Here is a 25,467-nt window from a genome sequence, read left to right as displayed (position 1 = left end):
TACATTCCGGATGTGGTTAATAAGAGTTAAAAATATGAAAAACCATTATGAAAATATAACTCTATTAAATGTATTGTCACTCTAAATGCCGAGTATTTACAAAGAATACATTTCAATGTGTGCTAATATTTATTAACCAGATGGATGTAGTTAACAAGGGTTAAAAATAACAAAAACTAATATAAAAATATAATTCTATTTTTTCAGTTTCCTCTTCCCTGCCTAATGAGGAAAGGGGATGGGGAAGAACAACTTTTGTTATTAGGACACAATGTGTGTTTTTTGTTTTCAAACAAAAAAGGGCCACCAAATAATCAACCTAGGGCCGCTGACCGGAAGGCAGCCCCGGAAAACTTCCCGTGGGAAGAGTTCCAGAAATTGCCCGGACTTTAACAAGCCCCGCTGTGCTGGCTGCGAGACTCAGACGGTCAGAAGCGACCAAGACTCGCCTCACCCGAATACCAGCTATCCTGCGGATTCACGAACCCCTGGACTTTGGGAAACATTCCCTGGAACGTTTTACAGATTTGAAAAGCAAGACGGGAAAAACATTTCGAATCTACAGGAGAAACCTCAAAGTCCTCGGGTGCCGAGGGAAATGCTAGCTCCTGATGCGCGTGTACACACATCGACGCGCCCCGGCGCCCTCTCCTACGCCCTCCTCCCACTCCCACTCCCCCCCCTCCAGTCCCCCAGACCCCCTCCCCGCACGCAGGTCACCCAACGACCGCGCGGGGTCCCCTCGCCTCTTCACTCCGCCACCCGCCCACGTGCACCTCCCGCCCTGTCCCGTGTCAGCCTGACACCCGCGTGGGCGTGCCCCTCTCCCCGGTCACACTCGCTCAGTGTCCCCCTCACCCCGTCTCCACACTCTCTGCGGCTCAGACCGCTGTACAGGAAACCGACCGAGGGTTCGGTTCCTAGTGCGACCTGGGGACGCGCGACGTGGAGGGCGGGGCGGGGGTGGGGGACCAGACCGGCCCGCGGGGTCCCGGCCGCAGCCTGCGGCTGCGGTGGTAGCGCGGGGCTCGCCCGGCCCTGGGGCAGCGCCGGGAGTTCTCCCGCAGTCTCCGAGTCCGGCTGAGCGATGGCGAGGTCACCAACATTTCTCAAACCACTTAAAAGCCATCTCAGTGGCGGAGGCTAGGGAGTCCTTTCCAAGTGAGCCAACGGTGCCCGCTCTGTGGTCCTTCCAGCCCCCTGGCCGGGCCTCGCGCCTCTCCGCGCCCCGCGCCTCTCCGCGCCCCCTCCCCCAAACGATCAATTACCAGCCACCCTTCTGCCGGGAGCGGCGAGGGGCTGGCTGGCGGCCGCGAGGAAACGGCAGCCCGGATCACTTCTGCATGACAATTGATGGGAGGGAGGGCGCGAGGCGAGGAGGGAGGACGGCTGCAGTGTCCGTTTTCTCACCATGGTGATTAGGCATTCCGGCCGCGCGAGGAGGCAGCCGCCGACCAGAGCGGCGCGGTGTGGAGCGAGGACAGGGGAAGAGAGCGGGAGCGGGAGCGAGCCCAGCCGCCGTGCGGGCGGGCGGCGGGCGAGCGGCGCGCTGAGCCAAGCCAAGCCAGGCCAGATGGCTCTGCAGCCATCAGGGACTGCTCCCGTCCAGCCCGGCCCCACTTTAGCTGTGCAAACATTTCTTTATCCCAACAAGACAATTAAACCCAGCAGCATGAAAAGGAGTCTCCATGACTGTGCTGAGAGTGAACAACCAGAAACAACCACACATCACAGGGAGTTCTTGCCCTCCACCCCCAGAGGGAGGAGAAAAGGGGCTCAGGGAGAAACTGGGGAGCAGCTGAGCAACAACCGGGCTAGGTCTGGGCAACTCAGTACGGACGGAACCATCTGACCCACCTCCTCTGGTGATTTGCTGGCCCTTTCACAGTGGTCATCTGCTCCAGCTACAATCCAGAAGTTGAGCCTGGTGACAACTGCCCCAGCAAGAACAATCCTCCTAAAAAGCCCAGTTTAGGGTCCCTGGCCACACCAATCCCAGAGCCTTGGGAAGTATCCCCCTTAATCCTACCCCCACAATGTAGCCAGGACTCCTCATTCCAGGCTGCCCTTGGGCCTACATGGGCTCAGCTGAGTGATTCTTAGGACACAGGGTCTTCAATGATACATGCCTTCATAAAGACACATTCTCAGGGTACAAAATACCATCTACTATTCAGGGCTTTTGGGGCCCAAGAATGACTTTTCAAATACATCAAAGATGAGAGCAAAGCAGAACATCCAAGAACTGCTGTGAGCCACCAGGTTTCCTACCTACCTATGAAATCTGCCTGACACAGGGAAGGGCCAGGGAAGCAGGGACACTTTAGGGTCATTGCCCATTGCATGTCCCTGAGGTAAATCAGAAGGCAGGGCCAGTCACTGCTCCAACTGGTGCAGTTCTGGTTCCTCTCAGCTCTCTGGTGAGCGTGCATACTAGCCAACTCCAATTTGGGCTGAGTGGAATGACTGGCAGGCTACCCAAAAAAACCTGTGTCACCCAGGCAAGAATCTGGGCATGAGGGGGGGTGGCTACAGAGAACAATCGGGAAATGCACATGATAAGAGCCAGGGCACTGAGGGGGTAATAAATGTATAGATTCTAACACAAGGCAGCAGACAATACTTATCTTCCCTTTTGTTGTAAAGTTTCCTTAATGAGGAAATGTTTATTTTAAAAGCCCTGGGAAACATATCTGTAGACACTTCATATGTAAGACACACGTGGACTATTCATAATTGGTCCATAAATTTTAGCATCATTTCCCTGGACAAGAAGCCTTGGAGACTGGTTCAGGGAGTGACAATAAACAGGAGTTACCTCAGTTCCCTTCCTGGGGAATTACGCATCCTCCATGAATAGCTTCTCACAAAACACGTCTCCCTTTTTCCAGGGCAAATAAGTTAGTCGTGTTGAGTCAAGGCTTCCTTTCTCCATAGACCCCAACACCTACCTCATGAATCACCTGTGATGCCAGGTAGATGAACAGGCAAGCAAACCGGAATCATCTACTAAGAGAAACAATACTTTACCCAAATAGCTACATTTCAGTACAAAAATGCATATTTAGTCACAAAAGAAATCCTGCCTATCAGTACCCAGATTTAAGGCAAGCACACGTGTGCATTACACCATGTCTGCAGGCCCCTCTTTCAAATGCTCTCACATGTGGACATATCTGCATATGGATGCAGTGTGTGAGCAGGGGGTGGCTGCGACAGTAAAAACTGTCAGTGTTTCCACTGTAAAACTGATTTTTCATTGACCTAAAACTCAGTCATAAAACTTCTACTCTAAGTAAAGGACACACACACACACATCCCCATACTGAAAAAAAACCCCGCCCCTGAAAAAAACCCCTAAAGCTAAGTGCCTATTTAGGAGGTTTACTGTTGTATTTAATTAAAACATTTTTTTTTTTTACATTTTATGAGAAAATTTATTTATATGAAGAGAACTGAAAAATAAGTCACCACATCAGAAATTAACTCTAAGTTTTAGGAATAAAAAACCAGAATATACATGGTTAATTTTGGCAATCTGACCAAAAGCCACTGCATCCTATTACTTTGCTCTTTCCAACACTTTCTATCCTCTCTTCTTGCCTTCCCATCCCCCTCACTGCCCCATCTGCCCCTTAAGCTCTCCTTTTGGAAGCAGTCTTGTACACTGTCACTCGATTATCTGAGAAATATTACTTATTTCAAAACGGTTCTGTAGGGAGGACCTGAAAGGCATCTAGTGGGAATAATCAGGCCTTCTAACGGCCCTTAAATATGTATTTACATAAAACAGACCATAAATATTCTGACACACGTCGGCATATGACAGGAACCAAGAAAGCTGCTGCAGACTTTGTCCCAGTGCCTCTTCAGCCCTTCCCTACAGAAAACTGTTTCTCCCACCTTCCCAAAACTCAAAATCAAAAGCACAAATGCTACCCAGTACAACCCTGGGAGGGCTGCTATGCCACCTAAGGGAAGAAAAGGAGGAAGGAGCCCTGGATCACAGGCTAAGAGGCTCCTGTTCATTTTGCACCTTTGTTTCTTGTTGAAGATTGGTCACGAATGCAACTCTCAATAATAAGGTGGGTGTGCAAACGCCCTACACTCACAGACACGCCTAGAGGTTTTACGTTTGTGTGATAGAGAAAAGAGAACACAAAGTACTCTCTAAAGGAAGAATATTTTAAACAAATAAAAGGGGAAAGGGCTCCAATTTATATAATACTACAGTTTCAAATAAAGAAGTTCCCCCACCCTTCTGATCAGAATCTCATTAATTTCAAGGTCAGAATTCCATTTCACTTTGGGAGATAGACTCATTTAATTTTTCTCCACCCAGGCGTATTCCTGTGTGAGGGATCCATCTCCATGGGGGATGGCACCACCACACAATGCAAACCAGGCAAACAGAAGAGTTATGGCTTTGACACTCGGAAAGGGAATGGATAGCCACATCTATGAGTTCTGACTTGACTAACAAGCTTCCTCCTGCTCTGGGGGTCTGACACAGGTTTGGGCTAAAAAGAGAGAAAAATGGAGACAAGCTGGATTTGTTAGGAGAGAAGAAAGGAATCTTGATCTCCAGATGTTACTTTGTAGCATATTAGTTTTGAGAGGATTTCATTTTCAACTTGTATTTGGAGAAAAAGGGGGCAGAATCTGACACAACCTCACCCAGGGCAGCTTTAGCCAGAGGTCAGATTACAGCTAGCCTTGATCACTTGCACATTGACAAATGAAAACTGCGCTGAAGTAAAACAAAACAGAGCAACACAAAGCCAGCACGTTCGGGAGGTATACCCAAAAAGCAAGATGGTAACACACACGTCAGCTGTCCAGAAGGGGAGCCGGTAGAAGGAGCTGAAGGGAAGTGAGAACACACGGGCACTTGTGCTGGCATACAGCAGCTTCTCCCTTAAGTGGGGAGGTCTCGGGCTTACAGACGCTGACATAAAAGACACACTTGCAACATATTTCAAAACCAAAGGGCGATGGATTTACAAGGCAGGTTGATTTTATGATGACTTTTATTGAAAAGGTACGCTGGGTTTAGGCAGATGCCTTTTAGCGCAGGAAAGTTAACACAGTGCCTAATTCAAGGAGACAGCCTGAGGAAGCAGTGCCGACAGGGGAGAGAGCTGCAATGTCTCTATTACTCTCCTCGGCATCATAAAGAGAAGAGAAGAAAAAATGGTATTCGTGTTGGTGGTTATAGAGAGGACAGGAGCACAAAAAATACAGAAGAGGGGAAAGCAAACCTCAGATGTAGTTTTCTTAAGAAAATAAAATGAAGCAAATCTCAGAACAAAGGGTTGGGTGGAAAAACACCCTCAGTTCATAAATTCTCACCAGGCTTGAAGAAAACTGCTCTGCCTACCCACAGCCCAAAAGCATCAGAACACAATTATTTTCTGATTCTATTAGAGGAGAAGACTGTAGGGTTCAGCACTCCTGGTCTACAAGTTCCAAATAAAGGTTTAGTTCTAACTATTACCAAGGGTAGCCAAAGCTCAACAAGGCACTTGGAGAACACAAGAACGCTGTTCCATAAGCAGAAATTAATAATAGTTGTGAACATCAAATATGGAGCAGTCACACAGGTCAACCGTGTCTAGTCCTAAAAGTGAGCCCAAGGATAAGCATCCAGCAAACCTGTTAAATCCCAAGAGAAGTCGGCTTTCTAGCCTTGCGATCACAAGGAAAACACAGCTGTTTGAAATGCTTTATGGTGATTGACGACACCTTTGTCCTTCTCTGAAAAAAAAAGCCTAATGTGGAGCAGGGCTGAGAGTTGGGAAAATAAAATCACGTGGAGTCCACTAGATGTGATACAACGGAAAAGCTAAAAAATAATATACCAAGATCGGAGAAACAAAACAAGGACAGCAAAGAGAGGAGGGATGGATGAATTTGTTCAGGTCCCCCAAATTTCGTAGAAACCTACGCTTTCTAGTAAAATGATAGTCACTCCAGTATATATATGGCACCTCTCTTCACTCCAGAGTCCCCTGGAGAGAGGCAGCGTGGAGGCCAACTCGCCTCTGGCTACCTTCAGAAAAACATTTCCTACCAGAACTGTCAATGCTCATTGACAACAGACAAGTAAATGTTCACACTCCACAGCCATTGAGTGGGAAGTAGTTGGCCCTTCCCATTACTAGGAGCATGAAAACTGCCACCGACCTGTTGAACACTACTGTAAGGCAGGGCTTGGTGGGGGTAGGGAGGGCTTGCACCAAAGTACTTACATCTGTCATTCCGATCCTCTGGGCTAGATGAAGCTTCCCGATCCGAAATGAGGCCAGAGACAGCAAAAATCTTCTTCCCAGTATCATCAACCTTAAGTGAACCGGGGGAGCTAGATGGCAGCTGTGTCCCAAAGTCATATTCCTTGCCATCTGCATCTGAGAAGCGCAAGTGGGGAGACTCTGTGTCATGGCAGTTCTTAAGTCGTTTGGCTGGCGTAAAGGCTGACTGATAACTCTCCCGGTCCTCAGTGGAAGCGAAGGGACGGAAAGCCCCCACCCCACTATGATTCAGCATACTGATTGGGGTGCAATCTAGATTTGGGGGAGCAAATTGAGGGTGGAGGTGTAGTAAAGAAGGGGGAAAATCACGATTGGCAAAAGTGCCCGGCACCCCACCTTGCCGATGGTACATAGAGGCAAAGGTGTAGGAACCGTTGGTGAATGGAATATGCACGTCCTTGTCTACTGAGACAGGTACACCAAAGGGTCGTGGCTGCTGACAAGGGATGGAAGCATCGCGGCTGGCCTCAGCCGTGGACGCCAGGACCATCAGTGCTGGGGATGCCAGTGGGTTGGGGAGGTAGGATGAGTTCTCCATCTTGAAGGCTGCCCGGTGTAAGTCCATCGGAGTCTCTTTCTATGGCTGGTGTCACACAAGAAGCAGTCTTCCCTGGGAGGGAGGCCAAGCAGCACCTTGGATCAAGGGCAGGGAATATTACTGGGGAATCATCCCCTTCTAAGACCTGTGGAAACAGCAAAGAGAAAAAAAGAAGGGGGAGGAAGGTCAGGGGGAGAAAAAAAAAGGGAAACCCCAAGTGATCGAAACACCATCCTTCTGGCTTACAGATGCTCGGGCAAGAGACACCACAGGCTTTAGGAGCCAGTGGGCAGCAGCATCAGACCATTTTCATTCAGGAAAATCAATAGACAACTTACTGTGATGTACGCGTAGCTGACTTTGGTCCCTACACGTTCCGGGTGAAATGCGCCTGAGCCCAGCAAAGGAAAAAAAAAAATCATAAAACCACCAAATACAATATTCCCTGAGCAAATGAGCTTTGGAAGGCCAAGTCACCCAGTAGATTGGGTGGGGTCTATATTTTAAAGGGCTTCCCCCTGCATACACCACCCATGGCTGGCCTGATGTTCAAAGAGAGGCGAGGTTCTACCTAGACGACCCCCCTCCAAAAAAACACATCCTCTCTTCATCTCCCCTAACAATGCCCTGGTGCTGAAAAATTCTTAAATCAAGCACATCTAGACCATCTGTACGTGTTAGCTGTTACAAATTGTACATGTGGATAAATCACACACATTGGCACATACATAAACACACATCTTCATGTATCATCTAAGACTGTTTCCAGAAAGAAGTGCTATGTGAAGAAACAACAGCAATATTATTTTTGATGCACACCCCTTCTCTAATGATACAGGTTTTCTCTTTTCTGAGAAGGAACAAAACCTTCATCAATAAAATGCCTGGCATCTCTGACAATATTTAAAACCATAATGGGTGCCTTTGGCGTATGTTCTCTAGAAGCGGCTGTCTTCCAGGGGCAGCAAAGAGCGGATCGGTAATTTTAGTTACTAATGCACTTGCTCTTAAGTAGATTTGTAAACAGCCTTGAATTTGCCATTAACATTTGGAGCAAAATGTTAACAAAATTTCTGACTTATTTTGCTCAGCTTATTGGCCCAGTCAGAGTTGATGTCTGATAAAGGTCCCTGGAACAAATTGGAGTTCGGAGAGACTTCTTTCAATTTCCCTTTTAAATTTAGGTTGTGCATTTCTATAGCCACTGATTCCATTTCAAAATTTATTTTGAGTAGGGGGCTGAGGCATGGGTCGAGAAGGGCTATATGTCAGAAGTCAGAACAACATAAGACGAATACTAGAATTTATTAGCTTCAAAAATATACACTAGATAGAAACTTAATGAAACTCAAAGTATAAACCAAAAGCCACCATCTGCTACTACTTAAAACCTTTAAATTGAGAATCATGTCTCAAATAAGAATTTACCCCCTCCCCTAAGACACACACACACACACACACACACACACACACACACACACACCTAAATAATGGAGTATCTTTGGTATTCCCTCAAATAGAGAAGCCTCAGTGAAACTGCAGATGAATCCCCTTGGCTTAATGCAGTGCAAAGAGAGTATTTCCTTCTCTCATCCTGTAGCAGACGTGTCAATGACTGTTATTAATTGGGAAGATGAGTGCACACCATCAGACTGCTTCCTCATTTGGCATCTCTCCTTATAGACATCATTGCTAAATTACCAGATTATGTATCTCACATTAACGGATTTTTCTCTCTTCCAAATTTTAAATAACTTTCCTGTCAAGTTATAGCAGTGCAGGGAATGATCTGCCAAGGATAGCCAGTTAGCCTGACGAGTCTGGTCTGGGAATCCTGTTCTTGGCTGTTTTCGAGTCAGATTAATGGTCACACAACATGGACGCTCTAAAAGTGGGTCTAGGGCTGTTCCAAGGGTTCTAAGCAGCTCTTCGTAACAGAAATAACTAACTACTTCTCTCTCAACAAGCAGTACTACATGAGGCAAGCAGGAGAAGAGGACGAACATAATACACTGGGGTGAGGGACAAATGTTTTCCCCCCAAATAACCAATTGCCCAGAGAATTCACTTTCTATTTTTACTTCCTGGATCACCTCATTATGTTAAATGAGTTTCATAAATTAGTAATCTGGCGACAGCACCGGACACTTCAACAGAACACGGTGAATCACTCAAACCTGGTTATTCATTTGAAACTTCATTATACTGAAAATAAATCAACAATATTTTTCCAGGCCACATCTCTTTTACTCCACTGTGTGGGCGTTGGTCTCTGTGGGGGAAGGAGGAGTGGCTTTTTTTCTTTTTCCTTTTCTTTCTTACCCCCTCCTCACATTAACAACTTGTATAGATGAGGCTTCAGCAGACCACAGTCATTATGAAAATCTATAGTTAATACACTCCCAATGTCAAAATGTCATGGGTTTAAACACAGAACCCAAAATAAGAAAACTAACTGACCCTCTTAATTAAAAAAATATGGATTGTAAGATAATCAGCTTGATGGAGCATTTGGGTGACTGTAAAGAACCAGGCAAAGGGAAAGTAAGTAACTGTTACTTTTCTGCCTCTATGCTGATTTTTTTTAATTTAGCACTTCGTGCAAATCCAGATTAAAATAACTCCAGCTATTGATCCGAGCAGTGGAATTGACATTAATTTTAGTTCACTTCTCACTTTGCAAAGGGATCAATAGGAAGTAATAACAGCTGACATCCCCGCTGAAAGGAGGAGAAAGAAGGGCTGAAGACAGAAATCGAAAAGCAACCAAATAAATCATCAGCTACTTTTCCACGGCATCAGACAAACTCCAAACAGATTGCAAAAAGTCTTTGTTGAATTAACTAAACAAGGAGGAGGGATCAATTCACGAAGCTAAATAAATTGTCTGGCAGGCAGTGAGGTTGGACGGAGGGACCAACAAATATTGAGTTTTAAAAATTTCAAATCCTTGACGTGATGGGTTTGGTTCAGGTCTGTATGCGTGGGAGTTTGTTTGTTTGTTAAATCACACACCCGACCCTGGTTTAAAGTGCTTGCACAACGCCAGCTAACTGAATAATTAGTGAGATTACTAATTGCGTGGTTAAACATGCCAGAACCAAGACAAATGAAACGAAGAAGCTGGCGATCGGAACGTGAAAATGTCTGAAGCTGGGCTGATGCGCAGCGCTCCGCGCTCTCCGGCGCGAACTAGCCACTTTCGCACAGAAAAATCGAAAGCCAGAAAAGTCTCAGAGAGTCGGCAATCTCCCACCCCAGCCTCTGACCATCCCTGTCCAGGGTCTGGGCTTCCTGACCCGCGCCGGGATCGGCGTAGAAGGAAGCGGCGCTGCTGCCGCTGCTAGGAGCCAAACCCACTTGCAAATGACTGCCACAAAGAAAAGCTGCAAAGCCTCTTTCCCGGAGCCCTAGCTCTGAACGCCCACCAAACTACGACTCTGCTGGCAATTAAAACGCACACACAACACTCCCCTGCTTATTACAACAGGTGACATTTTTGTGGTCTCTGAACCGTTTCCAAAAGCCAGGAATTAAAATAATAGAACAAATTAAACGATATTTTTCCTTTGCATAAATAAACTTTTAAAAAATTAACAGGCAACTTAAAAAGCAAAGAACAATGGGAAATGGGGCCAGGGTAGTGGGGGGTTGTGAAGAACTCAGGAAAGAATTTTTTTTTTTTTAAGTTCACAGACTTCTCCGCTTGAAGAGAATTCCCGCACACCAAATGCCCAGGGGGTATTTGGAAACACCGCTCTAACAGAAATTTTACCACCATATGCAAGAGCTCAGGAAGCATAAGCTTAACACGATTCCACCGGCTGGGGCCAACGCCTGCGATTCAGACGTGGCCGGGTATCGGTCCCAGATTTGGACCCCGACCCAGGCCCGGCTTGGCCAACGGGTGAGAATCCGAAACAGCCCGGCCTGTGGAAGAGTGCGGGGCTACGAGGCTGCCAGCTCAGTTGAGCGGGTGCAGAATTCAGCCGGTAGGAGTCTTAACCGGGGAAAACCAACTGTTTTAGGGAAAACGGAAGAAGAAGAGGTGAAGGCTAAACCTACAAAAACTTGGGGCCAACACAGCGCGGAGCCCACCACTCCTTGGCCAGACCTCTCCCTCCAGCTCTCGGCTGCCATTGCACAAAGAATACTTTAGGTCCCAACAACCTCTGCACGGAACAAGCTGCTTGTAACTTTGGGGAACGAGGGCGCCGGCCAGGGAAGAACGGACAAGTGCGAGGGGCCCTGGTCCACAGCCCGGCAAGGCCCGGGGGACAGGAGCTGGGGGCAGGCTGCCTTCGATCAAAGTCCAAGGACCTCGTGCCCCAGAACAACCCCGCCCCGCGGTCACCCGGGTCTCATCGCCGCGCGCCACCGCTTCGGCGGACAGCCACCGGACTCATGGATTCTGGCGCTCCAGTAAATGCGGGGCAGCCAGGCCCTCCCGGTTCCGGGACTGCAGGCCTGGGGCGAGGGAGGGAGGGTTCTGCTTTCGCGCCGCTGCCGTCCGGCCGCCACACACGACGCAGCTCGCAGAACAGGTGTGTGTCCCCGTTCGCTGGGCGCCCGGCCCCGGCCCCGTAGGTCACCAGCGGGGCGGCGCCGCCCAGTCCTCGGCCTTCCCCCACCTCGTCCCGGATCGCAGCGAGTGAACTCACGCCACTTCTGCCGGGTTTCCGCGGGCCAGGAGGGATGGGAACGGAAGACGCCCGCATCTCTTACTCGACGCTCTTTCTGCCTTCCCCCCCACGGCTCATTTTGCGTTTTCGGCAAAACCCCCGAGACCCGCAGAGAAGGAGGCCGGGCACCCCTGGTCGGTCTGCTCCCTCCAGCCTGCCCCGCGGCTTCCTCACTGCCCGCCGTTTTTTCTCTTTATTTTTCCTTTCTTTCCCCTTTGCCCCTCAAGCCGAGTCCAGAGCGGAGGCTAGAGGCGAGACATGGCTGGTGGGCATCGCGGGCAGAGAGCGCCAGAGTCCTCCCTCTCTGCTGCTCCCAGGGCAGGGAGGCGGCGCAGGCCACAGACCCCGGACGGCCCGGCCACGCCAGGCAGGGCTGGGCCCCACACTGAGCGCCCCCGCCCCAAGCACCCATCCGGTGCTACGCGCGCCCGGCTCGGGGCCCGGGCCCTGGCCCTCCGCTGGAGCCGCGGCCAGGGCCCAAAAAAGCAGCGCGTTCTGAACGGGAAACGAGAGCTCTTCCTCTGCCTCCGGGCAGCCGGAGTCCCCGCTCCTTCGGGGCTCCCGCGCGACCTCGCCGGCCTGGGTCCACCTGGGCCTCGAGCTCTTGGAGGGGCTCGTGGAGCAGAGGACGGACCCGGCATCCCCTCGGATAGTCTCACCACCGTGGGCGGCCTCGCCCGGGGGGCCACACGGAAGCTCTCCGCCCAAGTTTGTTGTGCCCTGGAAGAAAAGGCTTTCCCTTACAAAGCACAAAGGCGAAACGCCCAGGCCGAGCCCTGAAAAGCCCGAGGCTGGGGAGGGGGGCCGGCCGGAGGCTCAGGAGCGCGGTGGCGGGGCCCGGCTACGGGCGGAGAAGGTCGCTCCGCGGGGGCCGACGAGCACCGCGGTGGTGGCCGCAGGACTGCAGCGACCTGCGTGCTCGCTGAAAAGTTTTGTTCTCAAGTCGGAGGAAGAGAAATTGTTACTCAGTTTAAGGTAGGTCTAAAATAAAAATAAAACCTCAAAAAGAGCCACGCGCCGCTGTCTGTAAGGTTGTCCTCCCGCCCCGCTCCATAGAACCGCCGGGCGAGAGTCCCGACCCCGAAAATCCCGGGAGACCCCCCACGGGTCGGGTTGCTCTAAGGCCAGGCCGGTCCAGCCGGGCGGAGCAGGGAGTTTACCGGTTGCGTTTCGAACGGTCCACCTCAGTGCCAGCACCTGCCTCCTTCCTGCGCGCCGCGACTCCCCCCACCCCACCCCCACCTCCCTCCACGCCCTTCACACCCGCCCCCGCTGGGAAAAAGTGAGCCGAGCACCCGCGGGCCCGACGCTCCCAGCCGTGCGCGGGTACCCCACCGGGCTGGTTGTGTGCTGTGTGGGGGCGGTGGGGACCCTAGGATCTCTCCTTCTCCATCCTGCCCGCCGCCTCAGGCTCCCCACTGAGCACCGCCCGGGCCGGGCCCTGCCGGAAATCACCACGGGGTACATGGGGGAGCCCGGCGACTGGGCATTCTCCCCATCGACCCAAACAAAGTGCGAACGGGGCTTATTAAAAGATAGAGAAAAGAAGTCCTGCTCCCTTCCCTGGCTGTCCCCTCACCCTCCCTACTTGTTCAATTCCCGCGTCTGGTCCCTCCCCCTCACACCCCCCAAATAAAACACATTAAGGAAAACTCTAGACGGAAAGTTTGAGCGAGGCAGCGCGCACAGAGTGCGCAGGGCACCGGTGCCGGGAGGCACCGTCGCGAAGATCTGAGACGCGCCAGCCCAGGTCCCAGCCCCTGCCCCTGTCGGGGGGAGCCGCCCGAATCCCTAGGAAACGGACCCGGAAAGTTAGGTTCCCGAGCAACCCGCGGCTCTCACACCCACCCCTCTGTGTATGCGCACACACCCACACCCCATTCTGGTCTCCATACTTGCCGTAGAAATTCCTTGGGAGAACGGTCGCACTTTTCAGGACACGGAGGGAAGGAGGCGGTGAGTGTGGTGCATGAAAAGTCCCGGGTGCGCAGAGCCGGCGGAGGCAGCGGTGGCGGCGGCGGCGGCAGCGGCAGCAGCAGCAGCAGTAGGCGGCTGGCCCCGGGTTTGTGTTCGCGAGCTGCCTGGGATTGCATGTACAGATCAAGAGACTCGGTTGGTGTGAGAGAAGGAGCAGTGCTGCCTCTCAGCGCTGGCTCTAATCAGTGAATGAGCCTCCACTCTCCCAGGGACTCGGAGACACACACACACACACACACACACACACACACACGCACGCACACACACGCACACATTCTCTCACACTCACACACATACAGGCACTCTGAGCACTGAATACATTAGGGCACTAAGGGACTCTGGGAAATGGAGTCCAGACCCAGGGCACTCCTGGAGAACAGACCTGCTGGCCCTCAAGAAAGAGCTCGAAAGTCTTGGGGTCGCCGGACATTGTGGAAACTGAAGAGAGCTGTTGCTTTTGTTCACATTTCCCCCTCATCCTGCCCCGAGAGACCTCAATGAATGGTTTGGTGCTCTTCTTCCTTTCTTGAACCAAAAGTGACCAAGAATAAGTGGGTAAATCTTTAACGCTGACACCCACTGCAGCTAAATGATCCCCAAATCCTGGGTCTCTCATAAACTCTGCTTTTCCAGAAAAATCTTACCTACTGCTTTGCTCCTGGAATGCTTCTCAGGGTCTTTGCCTATAATAATAAGGTAACAAATGAATACAAATAAAACTGCAACTTTTAGAGATGGTGGAGAGGGCCTAGTTCAGCACCCAGAATCAAAAATTGAAAATTTTATCGGTATTTATATTAGTTTTTTTTCAAATCATTTTATATCATTTTTTAAATATGAAGGACAGAAAGATAAATAGGGGGAAATGGATGGAGAACTAACATTCCCTGAGTGCCTTCTAAGAGCCAGGTTACGGGACTAAATGTCTTTACATAACCTCATTTAATCCTTAGATTAATTCTGGAGATAACACTGTCATTATTTTATATATAAAATAGGAAACTGAGGTTGAAAGCATTTTACAGTTTGCCCATGGAACATGGTTAACAAGTCCAGGATAAGAGGTAGTCCTAGCTCTGAAAGCAAAGCCCAACCAAAGTCTAATCCTGGTTTAAAAAAATCATTCCTTTGTTTGTGGCTCAGTTTCTGAAACCTCAGATTTCTCATCTGAAAAAAAAAAAGTAGGGGGGGCAGGTAGGGTACATACTGATAATCCACTCAAGCAAAGAACCACATGGGGTTACAAACTGTCTCTCTAAAAACACAGACCCCTCAAAAGTCTCATTCTTGCTACTTTTCCATGGTCATTTTTTATGTTTAACATTAAGGCAGCATCTAAATGTCATGTGTGTTTAGGTGTACATGTGTGGCTTGTATTTCAAAATTTTAATTAGCAACTCTATAATGGTTGGTTTCATCAACCTAGAGTTCTATGGTTATGACTATTTCTGTATCTGTAATTCATGGGATTAGGGTTGTTTGTTTAGGAACCTCTAAATCTTAATCTACAGTTAGTCATTCATTCACAACAGCATTTATTGTATTAAGTGCTATTCTTCCCATTTAGATTATTCTTTCCTGCTGGATTGTAAGCTTCCTGAGGGCAAGAACCATTTTTGTTTTATTCAACATTATATCCTCAGTATCTAACAGTGGCAGTCTCTTAGTTGAATGAATAAATGAAGATAGAGAAGTAAAACAAACAAACAAAATTTCTGTCCCCACAGAGCTCACCATCTGGTAGAGGAGACTAGAGGTAGAAAACAATTCAATGCCTGCTGTAATTAGGATGACCATGTCATTTATTGGTCTGAGACAGGTCTGATAGTGAAAAGGGGCACTATTAATAATTATGCTGAGAGGGGCGCCTGGGTGGCGCAGTCGGTTAAGCGTCCGACTTCAGCCAGGTCACGATCTCGCGGTCCGTGAGTTCGAGCCCCGCGTCGGGCTCTGGGCTGACGGCTCAGAGCCTGGAGCCTGTTTCCGATTCTGTGTCTCCCTCTCTCTCTGCCCCTCCCCCGTTCATGCTCTGTCTCTCTCTGTCCCAAAAAATAAACGTTGAAAAAAAAAAAAATAAAAAAAAAAAAATAATTATGCTGAGATAGGTGGTGTGAACAGAGACCATCCTGAGCCAAGCAGGTTGAATGGTCACCCCAGTTATATGAGGTGTTTCATCCATTCATTTAACGAGCATTTGTTGAGAATTCTCTTGTGTGATATGTTCAAGGAACTATATAAGTTACTTGATTTCCTTAGAACTTGAAGTATGAGGCATTGAGCAGCAAGAGATAATCAGGACAAGTGGGGAAGATCACAAAAGACTATGTGTACTAAGTTAAGGAAAGTGGACTTCATCCTAAAGCTGATGAGAAACTCATAGAGGGTTTTTCAGGGATGTGACATGGTAAGATTTCTCTTAAAAAGAGCACTAGTTAGTTACTGGATGAGCACGGTGGAGGTTAGACCAGAGGCAAGAAGACCAATTAAGAAGTTTATTACAGGTAATTCAGTTGGGATCTAGTAGGGCCTGAACCAAGTGACTGAAGCAGTGAATGGAGAAGAGGGAACATATTACAGTGAGATCTAAAAGGTGGAATCGAAAGGATTTAGGGGCACCTGGCTGTCTCAGTCAGTAGAACATGCAACTCTTGATCTTGGTGTTGTAAGTTTGAGCCCCACATTGGGTATAGAGATTACTAAAGAAAAAGAAAGAAAGAAAGAAAGAAAGAAAGAAAGAAAGAAAGAAAGAAAGAAAGAAAGAAAGAAAGAAAAGAAAGAAAACAGGATTTAGCCACTTTCTATGGTAGATATAGTAGAAGGAAGAACTTACAGATATACAAAATAGGATTTTATTATTTTTAGGAAGATGCTATCAGTACTTTAATGTTCATTAGTAGTAAAAGGCTTCCTCAGATCAGCTTCTAGAGTTCTCATAAATCCAGTGGACATTCTCACAGGTAGATGATATAGATAAAAAGCCCAATGTCAATCATCAAGCCAACCATTTTTTAACTGCTACCATATTCAATGCTCTGCACTATGATGTAAGTACTAAATAATTAGATGGAATAATGAAAAAATTTAGTGCACAAAATCATAGCAAAATTATATAATGCAATATTGAATATGTAATACCTCACTAATTCACAGGTCATTGTCCAGCAACCTCAGCTATCCAAAACACAATGGACCGGGAAATAAGCAAAAAGGGTCCCAGAATAGCCAAAATAAACATTACAAAGTCCTTGTACTAAAGTTAACACATTTTACCCCTAGGAGAATTCCTCAAGCCTTCACTCAGAGCCGATTTACTCTTTCTTAGGTACAATTCTAATAAGCTTGATTATTTGGCTTTCCCATTCACAGCTGATTAAGATTGTCAAATTAAAAGGGGGCAGCCATTAAAAAGGATGAGATAGACTTGGATATACTGACATGCAAAGATACCTATTGTATGTTGTCGAGTGGGAAGAAAAGCAAGTCATATAACAGCGTACAATAAGACTGGATCTTTGTATGTCCCCAAGTATACACACATATTGACAGAAATGGCCTGTAGGGACCTACATTAAACTGCCAACAATGGTTATGCCAGAGAGTGGGAGTGTGGATGTGGGTGAGTGCTGGGGTGGGGGGGAAGGGGGGAGCCAGAAATGAAGAAGGGACTTTTTACTTCAAATGCTTCTGTTTGTTTGTGTTTCAGTGACCATATATTAGTTTTGTAATTTTAATATCCATTAAAAAGCATATAAAAAGAGCAAAGGGCAATGTGGTTAGAGCAAGCATGCTCACAGCCAGAAGTGGTGACCAATATAAAAGAAGCAAGCACAAGAACTCAAAAACCAGAAGGGAATGGAGTTCTACGGTGTGGAGGCAAAACGCCCTATCCCATCAGTGGCCCCAGAGGATGTCACAAATTCCAAACCAGCATAACCCTAATGCTTTCAGGGGTAGTCATCAGGGAACACATTATGCTTAGTATATTTTACTTATGAGAGCAAGCAAGTATGTAAAAACTTAGAAAAATAAATTCCCACCAAAAGCAGATTCTAATACCTTAGGAAGTAAATTTCAGTTGTCTGGAAAATATACTTTCATGGAACACATCATTCCCTGAAAATGAGAAGTAAAGGAGATATTACTTTAAGTAAGAGCAGAGGTGATGCAGAAGAAGGAATGGTCCATAAATACAACATTCAACAGACATTTATTGTTCCAGATACTAAGGACACAAAGATAAATTTTAAAATAGTCCATCCCTGCCCTAGAGAAGCTTACAGTTCAGCAGCAGAGACAGATGCAGAAGCAGATAGTGGGCGGTGCTGTACAATGTGAGCAGTGCTGTAATGGAAATTCTGAGTAAAGGGTGGTGGGAACACAAAAGAGGGAGGTGCTAACTCTGCCTGGAGCTACCAGGAAAGGAGGCAGAGACAGGAGTGGGTGTTCAAAAAAATAACTATTATATGGGATGACATTGAAATTATATTAAGAATAACTATTATGGGGGCTACCTGGGGGGCTCAGTCAGTTAAGCATCCGACTTTGGCTCAGGTCATGATCTCGCAGTTTGTGAGTTCGAGCCCCGCAATCCAGCTCTGTAGTGACAGTGCAGAGCCTGCTTGGGATTCTTTCTCTCTCCCTCTTTTCTCTGCCTCTCCTCCCCACCCTCTCAAAATAAATAAACTTAACAACAACAAAAAAGAATGACTATTATGGGTTGACATTTAAGTTGGGCTTTGAAGCATGAAATTGCCTAGGGAGAAAAGTAGGATGAGCACTCTAGGATGAGGGAACAGCATATGCTAAGGCACAGAGACATGAAAGTTCCTGGCACATTCAGATAGTACATTTCAAACTTTCCACAAGAAAGGGGTGATGGTGGAGGGTGGTGTCTAAGGGCAAGCCTGAAATGGCTTGCCACTAGCTTGGAATTTATGTATCCTGTTTTATCTTGAAAAAATTCATGGGAATTTTGCCTTCAACCCACAAATATATTATGTTTGAATATAAAACAATGTTCTCAATTGTTTATCAGCTGATAAAACTGATGCTCCAGAAAGATGCACCACATTTATCCAGTACTTTCTCATATCCCATGTGTAACACTAAATAACTCAGGGGTTCTTGTTTCCTATTTGAAAAACAAAGGTATAGAAGATAAAAGGGTGCATTGGAAAAGTAGATCAATGGATTGTGAAAGTAGATCTGTTATGGATATGGATGATCTAATATGTAGACAACTTGTATTCATACTTCAAGACCCTGCTTAGGCCTTAGACTTCTCTCTTAGGCTCAACCAGTCCTCTCTTTTCCTCAACCACTGTTGTCCTAGCATCCAATGCATTTATCTACCCACTTACCACATTGTGCTGAAATTATCGATTAAGTTTACAGGCACCTCCACTAGACTAAGATCTGCTTAAAAGCAGTTGTTTTGCATAGGACTTAGCACAACAGATACTAGTATCTGTTAGAAGATTGAATTGATTTAAATCTGAGCACAAGATTCAGGAAGCACTACCCGACTTCCCAAGATAGGACAGGTGCTCCTCTATATACTCCCACAGAATTGTGTGCTTACCCTGTCAAAGCTAGTATGAAACTATGAAACTGTATGAACTGTCTGCTTACTTGGTCTAGGCTATAAGCTTCTTGAAGACGAACTGTTTGCTTACCATTGCATCCCAAATACTTAACAACACAGTAGGTGATTGATGATTATATAGAATGAATGAATGAGTAGCCATTAAAAATTCTCCTGACAGGGGCACCTGGGTGACTCAGTTGGTTAAGCGTCCAACTCTTTTGGACTCTTGATTTCAGCTGAGGTCATGATCTCATGGTTCATGAGTTTGAGCCCCATGGGCTGACGGTGCAGAGCCTGCTTAGCCTCTCTCCCTCTCTCTGCCCCTCCCCCCCCAAATAAAATAAATAAACTTTAAAAAAAATTCTCAAGACAGGAATGACATGATCAGATCAAGGTTTAGAAAAATAACTTTGGAGGCAATTTTAAATGCAGGCTGGATAGGGATAAGACTGGAGACAAAGATATTAGGAAAAAAATTGAAAAAGAAACAGGACATACTGGTAAAAGACTGTCCTTTCTTAATAAATGTCTTTCTAATTGGCTAATTTGATTAGATGTTTATATGTATTTTACAAGGCTGACCTCTTTAGTCTGTTAGGATTCCCTAAGGGAAGATATTCAGTTACCTCATTTAGGAAGCCTTCCCTGACCCCAACCCCCACCAAGTTGGTGCCTTCATGTACATCTGGAGGTCATTGAGGGCAGTGACTACATCTTATTCATCTTAGTATCTCCAATGTCTAGGACATGCCTGCTCAATAAATGTTTGCTGAATGAATGAACACATAAATTGATCTATTAGTATACTGTACTCAAGCTCTGACCAAGACACAGAGGACCTAATGATCCCTAGTGTGCAGGTTTCTGGATACAGGAAACAGAACAAATAAAACAAGACTAGATACGGAGGTACACCTATTCCACAGGTAACACAGGGTAAATTTCTCTCTCTGACCCCTCCATCCTCATTCTGAAGAATAACTCTCATTGAGTGAAAATCAATAAAAGTCATTTTAAGGGAAGTAGGTTTAGAAAAAGGCTCTGAAGAAGGAGAAAGGAGGAGGGGAACTTCAAGTTCAACCAATTTGGACTTTTTTTTATGAGAACTTGTAAGCTGCAAAAAAACCTTGACAAAATAAAAAGCCTGCTTTTCTACAGTCCCTTTCAAAAAGAACCCCCTCCCAATACACACATACACATACAAACCAATAATCTTTTTGAGATTCCCAGTTTTGTAACCAAAAAATAAAAATTAAATCTACAGCAGAAATAGTAATAAATCCTCCATTTCTCAGATTGATATCATCAAGAAACTTTCTGAAGTAGTTGCGTTCTCAGAGACATTCAACCAATATCAATGATTAGATTGACCCAGAAATCCCATTTCATCTCATTAGCAACAAAAACTGACTACAAACTATATGGACAAGGTATTAGGAAGAAGTTTTAAAAGATGTCAAGAAAGAAAGAAAGAAAGAAAGAAAGAAAGAAAGAAAGAAAGAAAGAAAGAAAGAAAGAAAGAAGGGAAGGAAGGAGCAAAGAAAGGAAAAAGAAAAAAAAGAACATAAGATGCACTTCCTACTTCCTAAGAAGTTTGTGGAATTGTGGTGTTAAGTCATAACTATAAGAAAATTCTAAGAAAGGTTAAATATTCTTAACTACAGTGCAGAAAAGACTCATCAAATGAGTAACACAGGCAAACCGCTGTAGAATTTCAAAGCACCGAGAAACCATCAGGGTTTGAGGTGTCCTGAAGTGTTTTGGGAGAAAGTAGGATTTAAGTAGGGCATTAGAGGAGATAGGATTTGAATCTTGATGAATGGGAAATATCACAAGAATAAAGCATGTCGGGGAACATTTTATTCATAACGGCACCACGAAGAGTGTCTATAGTGGTAAGAGTTAAAATCTGAGATGGACTTGGGGCACCTGGGTGGCTCAGTCAGTTACGTGTCTGACTTCAGCTCAGGTCATGATCTCACAGTCTGTGGGTTCAAGCCCCGTTTCAGGCTCTGTGCTCAGAGCCTGGAGCTTGCTTCAGATTCTGTGTCTCCCTCTCTCTCTGCCCCTCCCCGACTCATGCTCTCTCTCTGTCTCTCTCTCTCTCTCTCAAAAATAAATAAACATTAAAAAAAAATCTGAGATGGACCTACAGCACCATAGTTAAGAACAACTGAAGGCATATTTGGGTATGAATCCTGTTTCTACCACTTAATGGTTGAGTGGCCTTGTCATATTTATCCTCTCTGAAACTGTTTCCACCATATTAAAATGGAGACAGTATTAATTACACCTACCTCATAAAGTCAGTACAAAAGTAAAATGAAAGTTAGTCTCCAGAGTTCTTGACAAATAAGTGCTCAGTAGGTGACAGTTCCATGATCTCCCCTTACAGTCTGAGTTTGTGGCCTGAAACTTCTAGGGATTGAAAAATTTTTTAACTAAAAGTATAGAACAAAACAAATCTGTATAGAACAGATAGGCAGCTTTTTACTTTCAATTCATCCAATATAGCAGTGTTTTCCTTCTGAAAGGCGCTCTTTCCAAAAATACTCTTTAAAAAAAAAACCAAACTTTTTTTAACATTTATTTATTTTTGAGAGACAGAGACAGAGTGTGAGCAGGAGAGGGGCAGACGCAGGTCTGAAGCAGGCTCCAGGCTCTGAGCTGTCAGCACAGAGCCTGATGTGGGGCTTGAACTCACAGACCGCGAGGTCATGACCTGAGCCGAAGTTGGACGCTTAACCAACTGAGCCACCCAGGCACTCCCCAAAAATACTCTTAATCCCGCTCACCTCCACTATCATCTCCATGCTTTTTTAGACAACAGAATGCTTCTGGACGAAAAGAAGAAACTGTGTGATTTCAGATTTGTGTTACTTGCATTTATTCATTGATTGATTTAATAAATATTTATTGAGTACCTGTTCTTGAAAGATGAAAAGCCATCAAGGGGAAACTACTTCACTTCCTACCTCCTACTTGCACCTGTAATTCCCTTTCCTTGTTCTCTCCTGTTGCAGAGAGGGAAGAAGAGCCCCTCCTCCTTTTTTTTTTTTTAAGTTCATTTATTTATTTTGAGAGAGAGAGAGAGCATGCACACTGAAGGGGCAGAGAGAGAGGGAGACAGAGAATCACAAGCAGGGTCTGCACCATCAATGTGCAGCCCAGTGCGGGGTTCGAACTCACCAACCATGAGATCATGACCAGGGCTGAAATTGAGTTGGATGCCTAACCGACTGAGCCACTATGGCTCCCTGTCCCTCCTCTTTTTAAAGACTGGACTCTCCACCTGTGCTTTGGAGCCCTGGCTTTCATTGGGGGTCTTTGCCACTAGTATTGTCTCTTTCCTGTTTCCAACCTCTTCCTCTTTAATGGTTCCTTTCTATTCAACATTTAAACATACTCAAGTATCTCTCATTAAAAGAAAAAAAAGGGGGTGCCTGGGTGGCTCAGTCGGTTAAGCATCTGACTTCAGCTCAGGACATGATCGCACAGTTAATGAGTTCAAGCCGCGCATCGGGCTCTGTGCTGACAGTTCAGAGCCTGGAGGCTGCTGTGGATTCTGTGTCTCCCTCTCTCTCTGCCCCCTGCCTTGCTCACATTCTGTCTCTGTCCCTCAAAAAGTGAATAAACATTAAAAAAAAAAAAAGAAGGGGCGCCTGGGTGGCGCAGTCGGTTAAGCGTCCGACTTCAGCCAGGTCACGATCTCGCGGTCCGGGAGTTCGAGCCCCGCGTCAGGCTCTGGGCTGATGGCTCGGAGCCTGGAGCCTGTTTCAGATTCTGTGTCTCCCTCTCTCTCTGCCCCTCCCCCGTTCATGCTCTGTCTCTCTCTGTCCCAAAAATAAATAAATGTTGAAAAAAAAAATTAAAAAAAAAAAAAGATAAATCCTCCTTAGTCCTTCATTCACATCCTTTTCCAGCTCTTATGCTCTTTCTCCCTCCCCTCCTTCCCAAACTTGTGGAAAGGGTTACCCACAGACTCTGCCTTTATTTTATTACCTACCTCTTACTCCTCAACCCCATCAAGCTAGAATTTGTGCCTGCCATTCTTCAAAAAACTGCCTCAGTAAGATCATCAATTTTTATTTCTCATTTTACTTGACCATTCCCTGTTTGAAATGCTTTCTTCCTCTAACTTCTGTGATATCACACATTTCTGATTTTCTTCTTTCTTCTCTCGATGTTCCTTTTTGACCATCTTTGACAAATCTTCCTTTGTGTGACCACTGAATGTTTTTCCCATTCTGTTCTAATGCACAGGTCTCTTCCTACTTTGGCTTTTTCCTAAGGTAAATGGATCCATTCCCACAGCTTTATGACCATTGATATACCTGCAACTCACAAATCTATAGCTCCAGACCCACATATCCAACTGCCTACATAAGCCCTCTACCTGAGTGTTTCACTAGCACCTCACTTAGCATCTTCATTCCCACACCTGGTCCTCTGTGTTTCTCAACTCAGTAAATGATAGTATCAGCTGCTTTGAGTGTCATCCCCAACCATTCCTTCTTCACCATTCATTACAAATCCATTACTAATTTTGTCGTTATACTTTCTAGATATTCTGAAAACCATCTTTTTCTCCATTTTTACCATCTCTTATCTAAGCCACTGCAACAGCTCCTTTTAAAAAGGGCAAATCTGTTTATATCACTGTCAATGCTTATATTATGGCTGTCCCAAGGATAAAGTCAAAATCCTTAATATGGTCTCTAAGGTCTTATACGTTCTTACCCCTCCCTGCCTGTGCTTCCACCTTCATTCTATGTGCCCTTCCCCACTTCTATCTCCTCTGCAGACATGCTAGGCTACCATCAGTGCTTCAATGCATCATACTCTCTCCTCTTCCACACCTTTCTCTTTTCCCCTCTCCTATCAATCTCTACCCTTCACCTAACTACCCCTATTCATCTTTTCAGGTTTCAGCTTACCTGAAAGCAGAGTTGGTTAGTTCTCCCTTTATACATTCATATTATGCCCATTCTTCTCCTTTCTAACATTTCTCACTTTTATACAAGAGGACAGGGGCCATACCCAGCATGCTTATCAATGTATTCCTAGTGCATAGCATAGTGTCTAGCAAATTTAGGTAATAAAATATATATTAGTTCATTCACATAGTAAGTGGCAGGTTGGCTTCACCTTTATTTTCTGCAAAGTCTTCCTTGAATCAGTCAAGCATATTTGATAACTTCCATGTTAATATCACCACTATACCAAGATACTATCTATCTTATTTCTCTTTGTATCCCTAGCACTTCACTTGGTGTCTGGAACAAAGTGCATGCTCAATATAGGCTTACAGATTTGAACTAGCAGGGACACCTGGGTGGCTCAGTTGATTAAGCATCCGACTCTTGGTTTCAGCTCAGGTGATGATCTCACAGTTTCGTGAGTTCAAGCCCCATGTTGGGCTCTGCCTGGGGAGTGCAGAGCCTGCTTGGGATTCTCTCTCTTTCTCTCTCTCTCTCTGCCCCTCCCCCACTCACACTGTCTGTCTCTCTCAGAATAAATAAATAAACTTAAAAAAATTGAACTAATGAACTTTGTCGAGTGGCTGGATATGAGCTCTGAAGGAATATAGAAAGTCAAAGATAAACTCCGAAGTATAGACTAGCTTTTAACAGAAATAGAAAAGTTAGTAAAGGAGGGTGGTTTAGAAAGTAAATACATGCAGTTCTGATAGCAGTAGTGACAGAGGGAAGAATTTATACAGGTCAGTAAAGCAATGAAGTCCTGAAATGGCAACATGAAGATAATTCCCAGGGTAGGAAGCAGTCTTCTATAGCCAGGAGAGGGTTAATGTGTTTACACCTATTGTCCTAGCATAATAATTGATGGGGCTGCCCCCTTATACTCTCAAAAGTGTCCAAGTAAATCAGGGGTGCTTGGCTGGCTTAGTTGGTAGAGCATGCAACTCTCAATCTTGGGGTCTTGAATTCAACCCCCATGTTAAAAAAAAAGTGTCTAAATAAATTATATGACCAGCCTACCAGAAGACCACATGAATTTGGAGAAGTTAAGTGAGTTAAGGGCAAGAAAATTTAGGACAAGAGCATAGCAAGCAATTAGAATGATTTCAAGTTGCAGATAGTGAAGGAATGTACTGAACTGAATGACATTTTATAAAGAGCTATGAAATGAACCACCTAGCCACTTTTAGATGAGCGATGTCACAAAAACCCTGATTGGTAGGCATTTTCATCCATATTTTATAGACAAAATAATTTAAGCTTAGATTAAATAACCCACTCAAAAAGTTAGCTAAAACATAGCTTAAAAAGTAAGACATAGCACCTTTTTCTCACTCCTGTCCATCTTGGTGGCTACTCTTGGTTGGGGCCAGCCTGCACCTAAGGTGGGAAG

The 25,467-nt window shown here is 45.9% G+C and overlaps 1 protein-coding gene across 3 annotated transcripts in view; it reads right to left on the bottom strand.

Moving 5' to 3' along the window:
* RNF220 (ring finger protein 220) overlaps window positions 1-13,693 on the bottom strand; it is a 231,323-nt gene extending 217,630 nt beyond the window's left edge. Inside the window, exons 1-2 of one of the 3 annotated variants that reach the window (XM_086716772.1) lie at window positions 13,431-13,693; window positions 6,252-6,994 (exon numbers count right to left, since the gene is read on the bottom strand). In XM_086716772.1, the coding sequence (XP_086572898.1) occupies window positions 6,252-6,876 (625 nt within the window). In that variant the 5' untranslated portion in view covers window positions 6,877-6,994; window positions 13,431-13,693. The remainder of the gene's footprint in view (window positions 1-6,251; window positions 6,995-13,430) is intronic. The other 2 variants (XM_086716771.1, XM_086716773.1) reach the window with 2 other exon arrangements.
* Between the last annotated feature and the right edge of the window lie 11,774 nt (window positions 13,694-25,467).

This window comes from Puma concolor, chromosome C1, assembly GCF_028749965.1.
Source record: "Puma concolor isolate L17-30 chromosome C1, mPumCon1.1.hap2, whole genome shotgun sequence".
NCBI classification, from domain to species: Eukaryota; Metazoa; Chordata; class Mammalia; order Carnivora; family Felidae; genus Puma; species Puma concolor.
The sequence above is the reverse complement of the archived record's forward strand: the minus strand, read 5'-3'. Positions and strand labels throughout refer to the sequence as shown.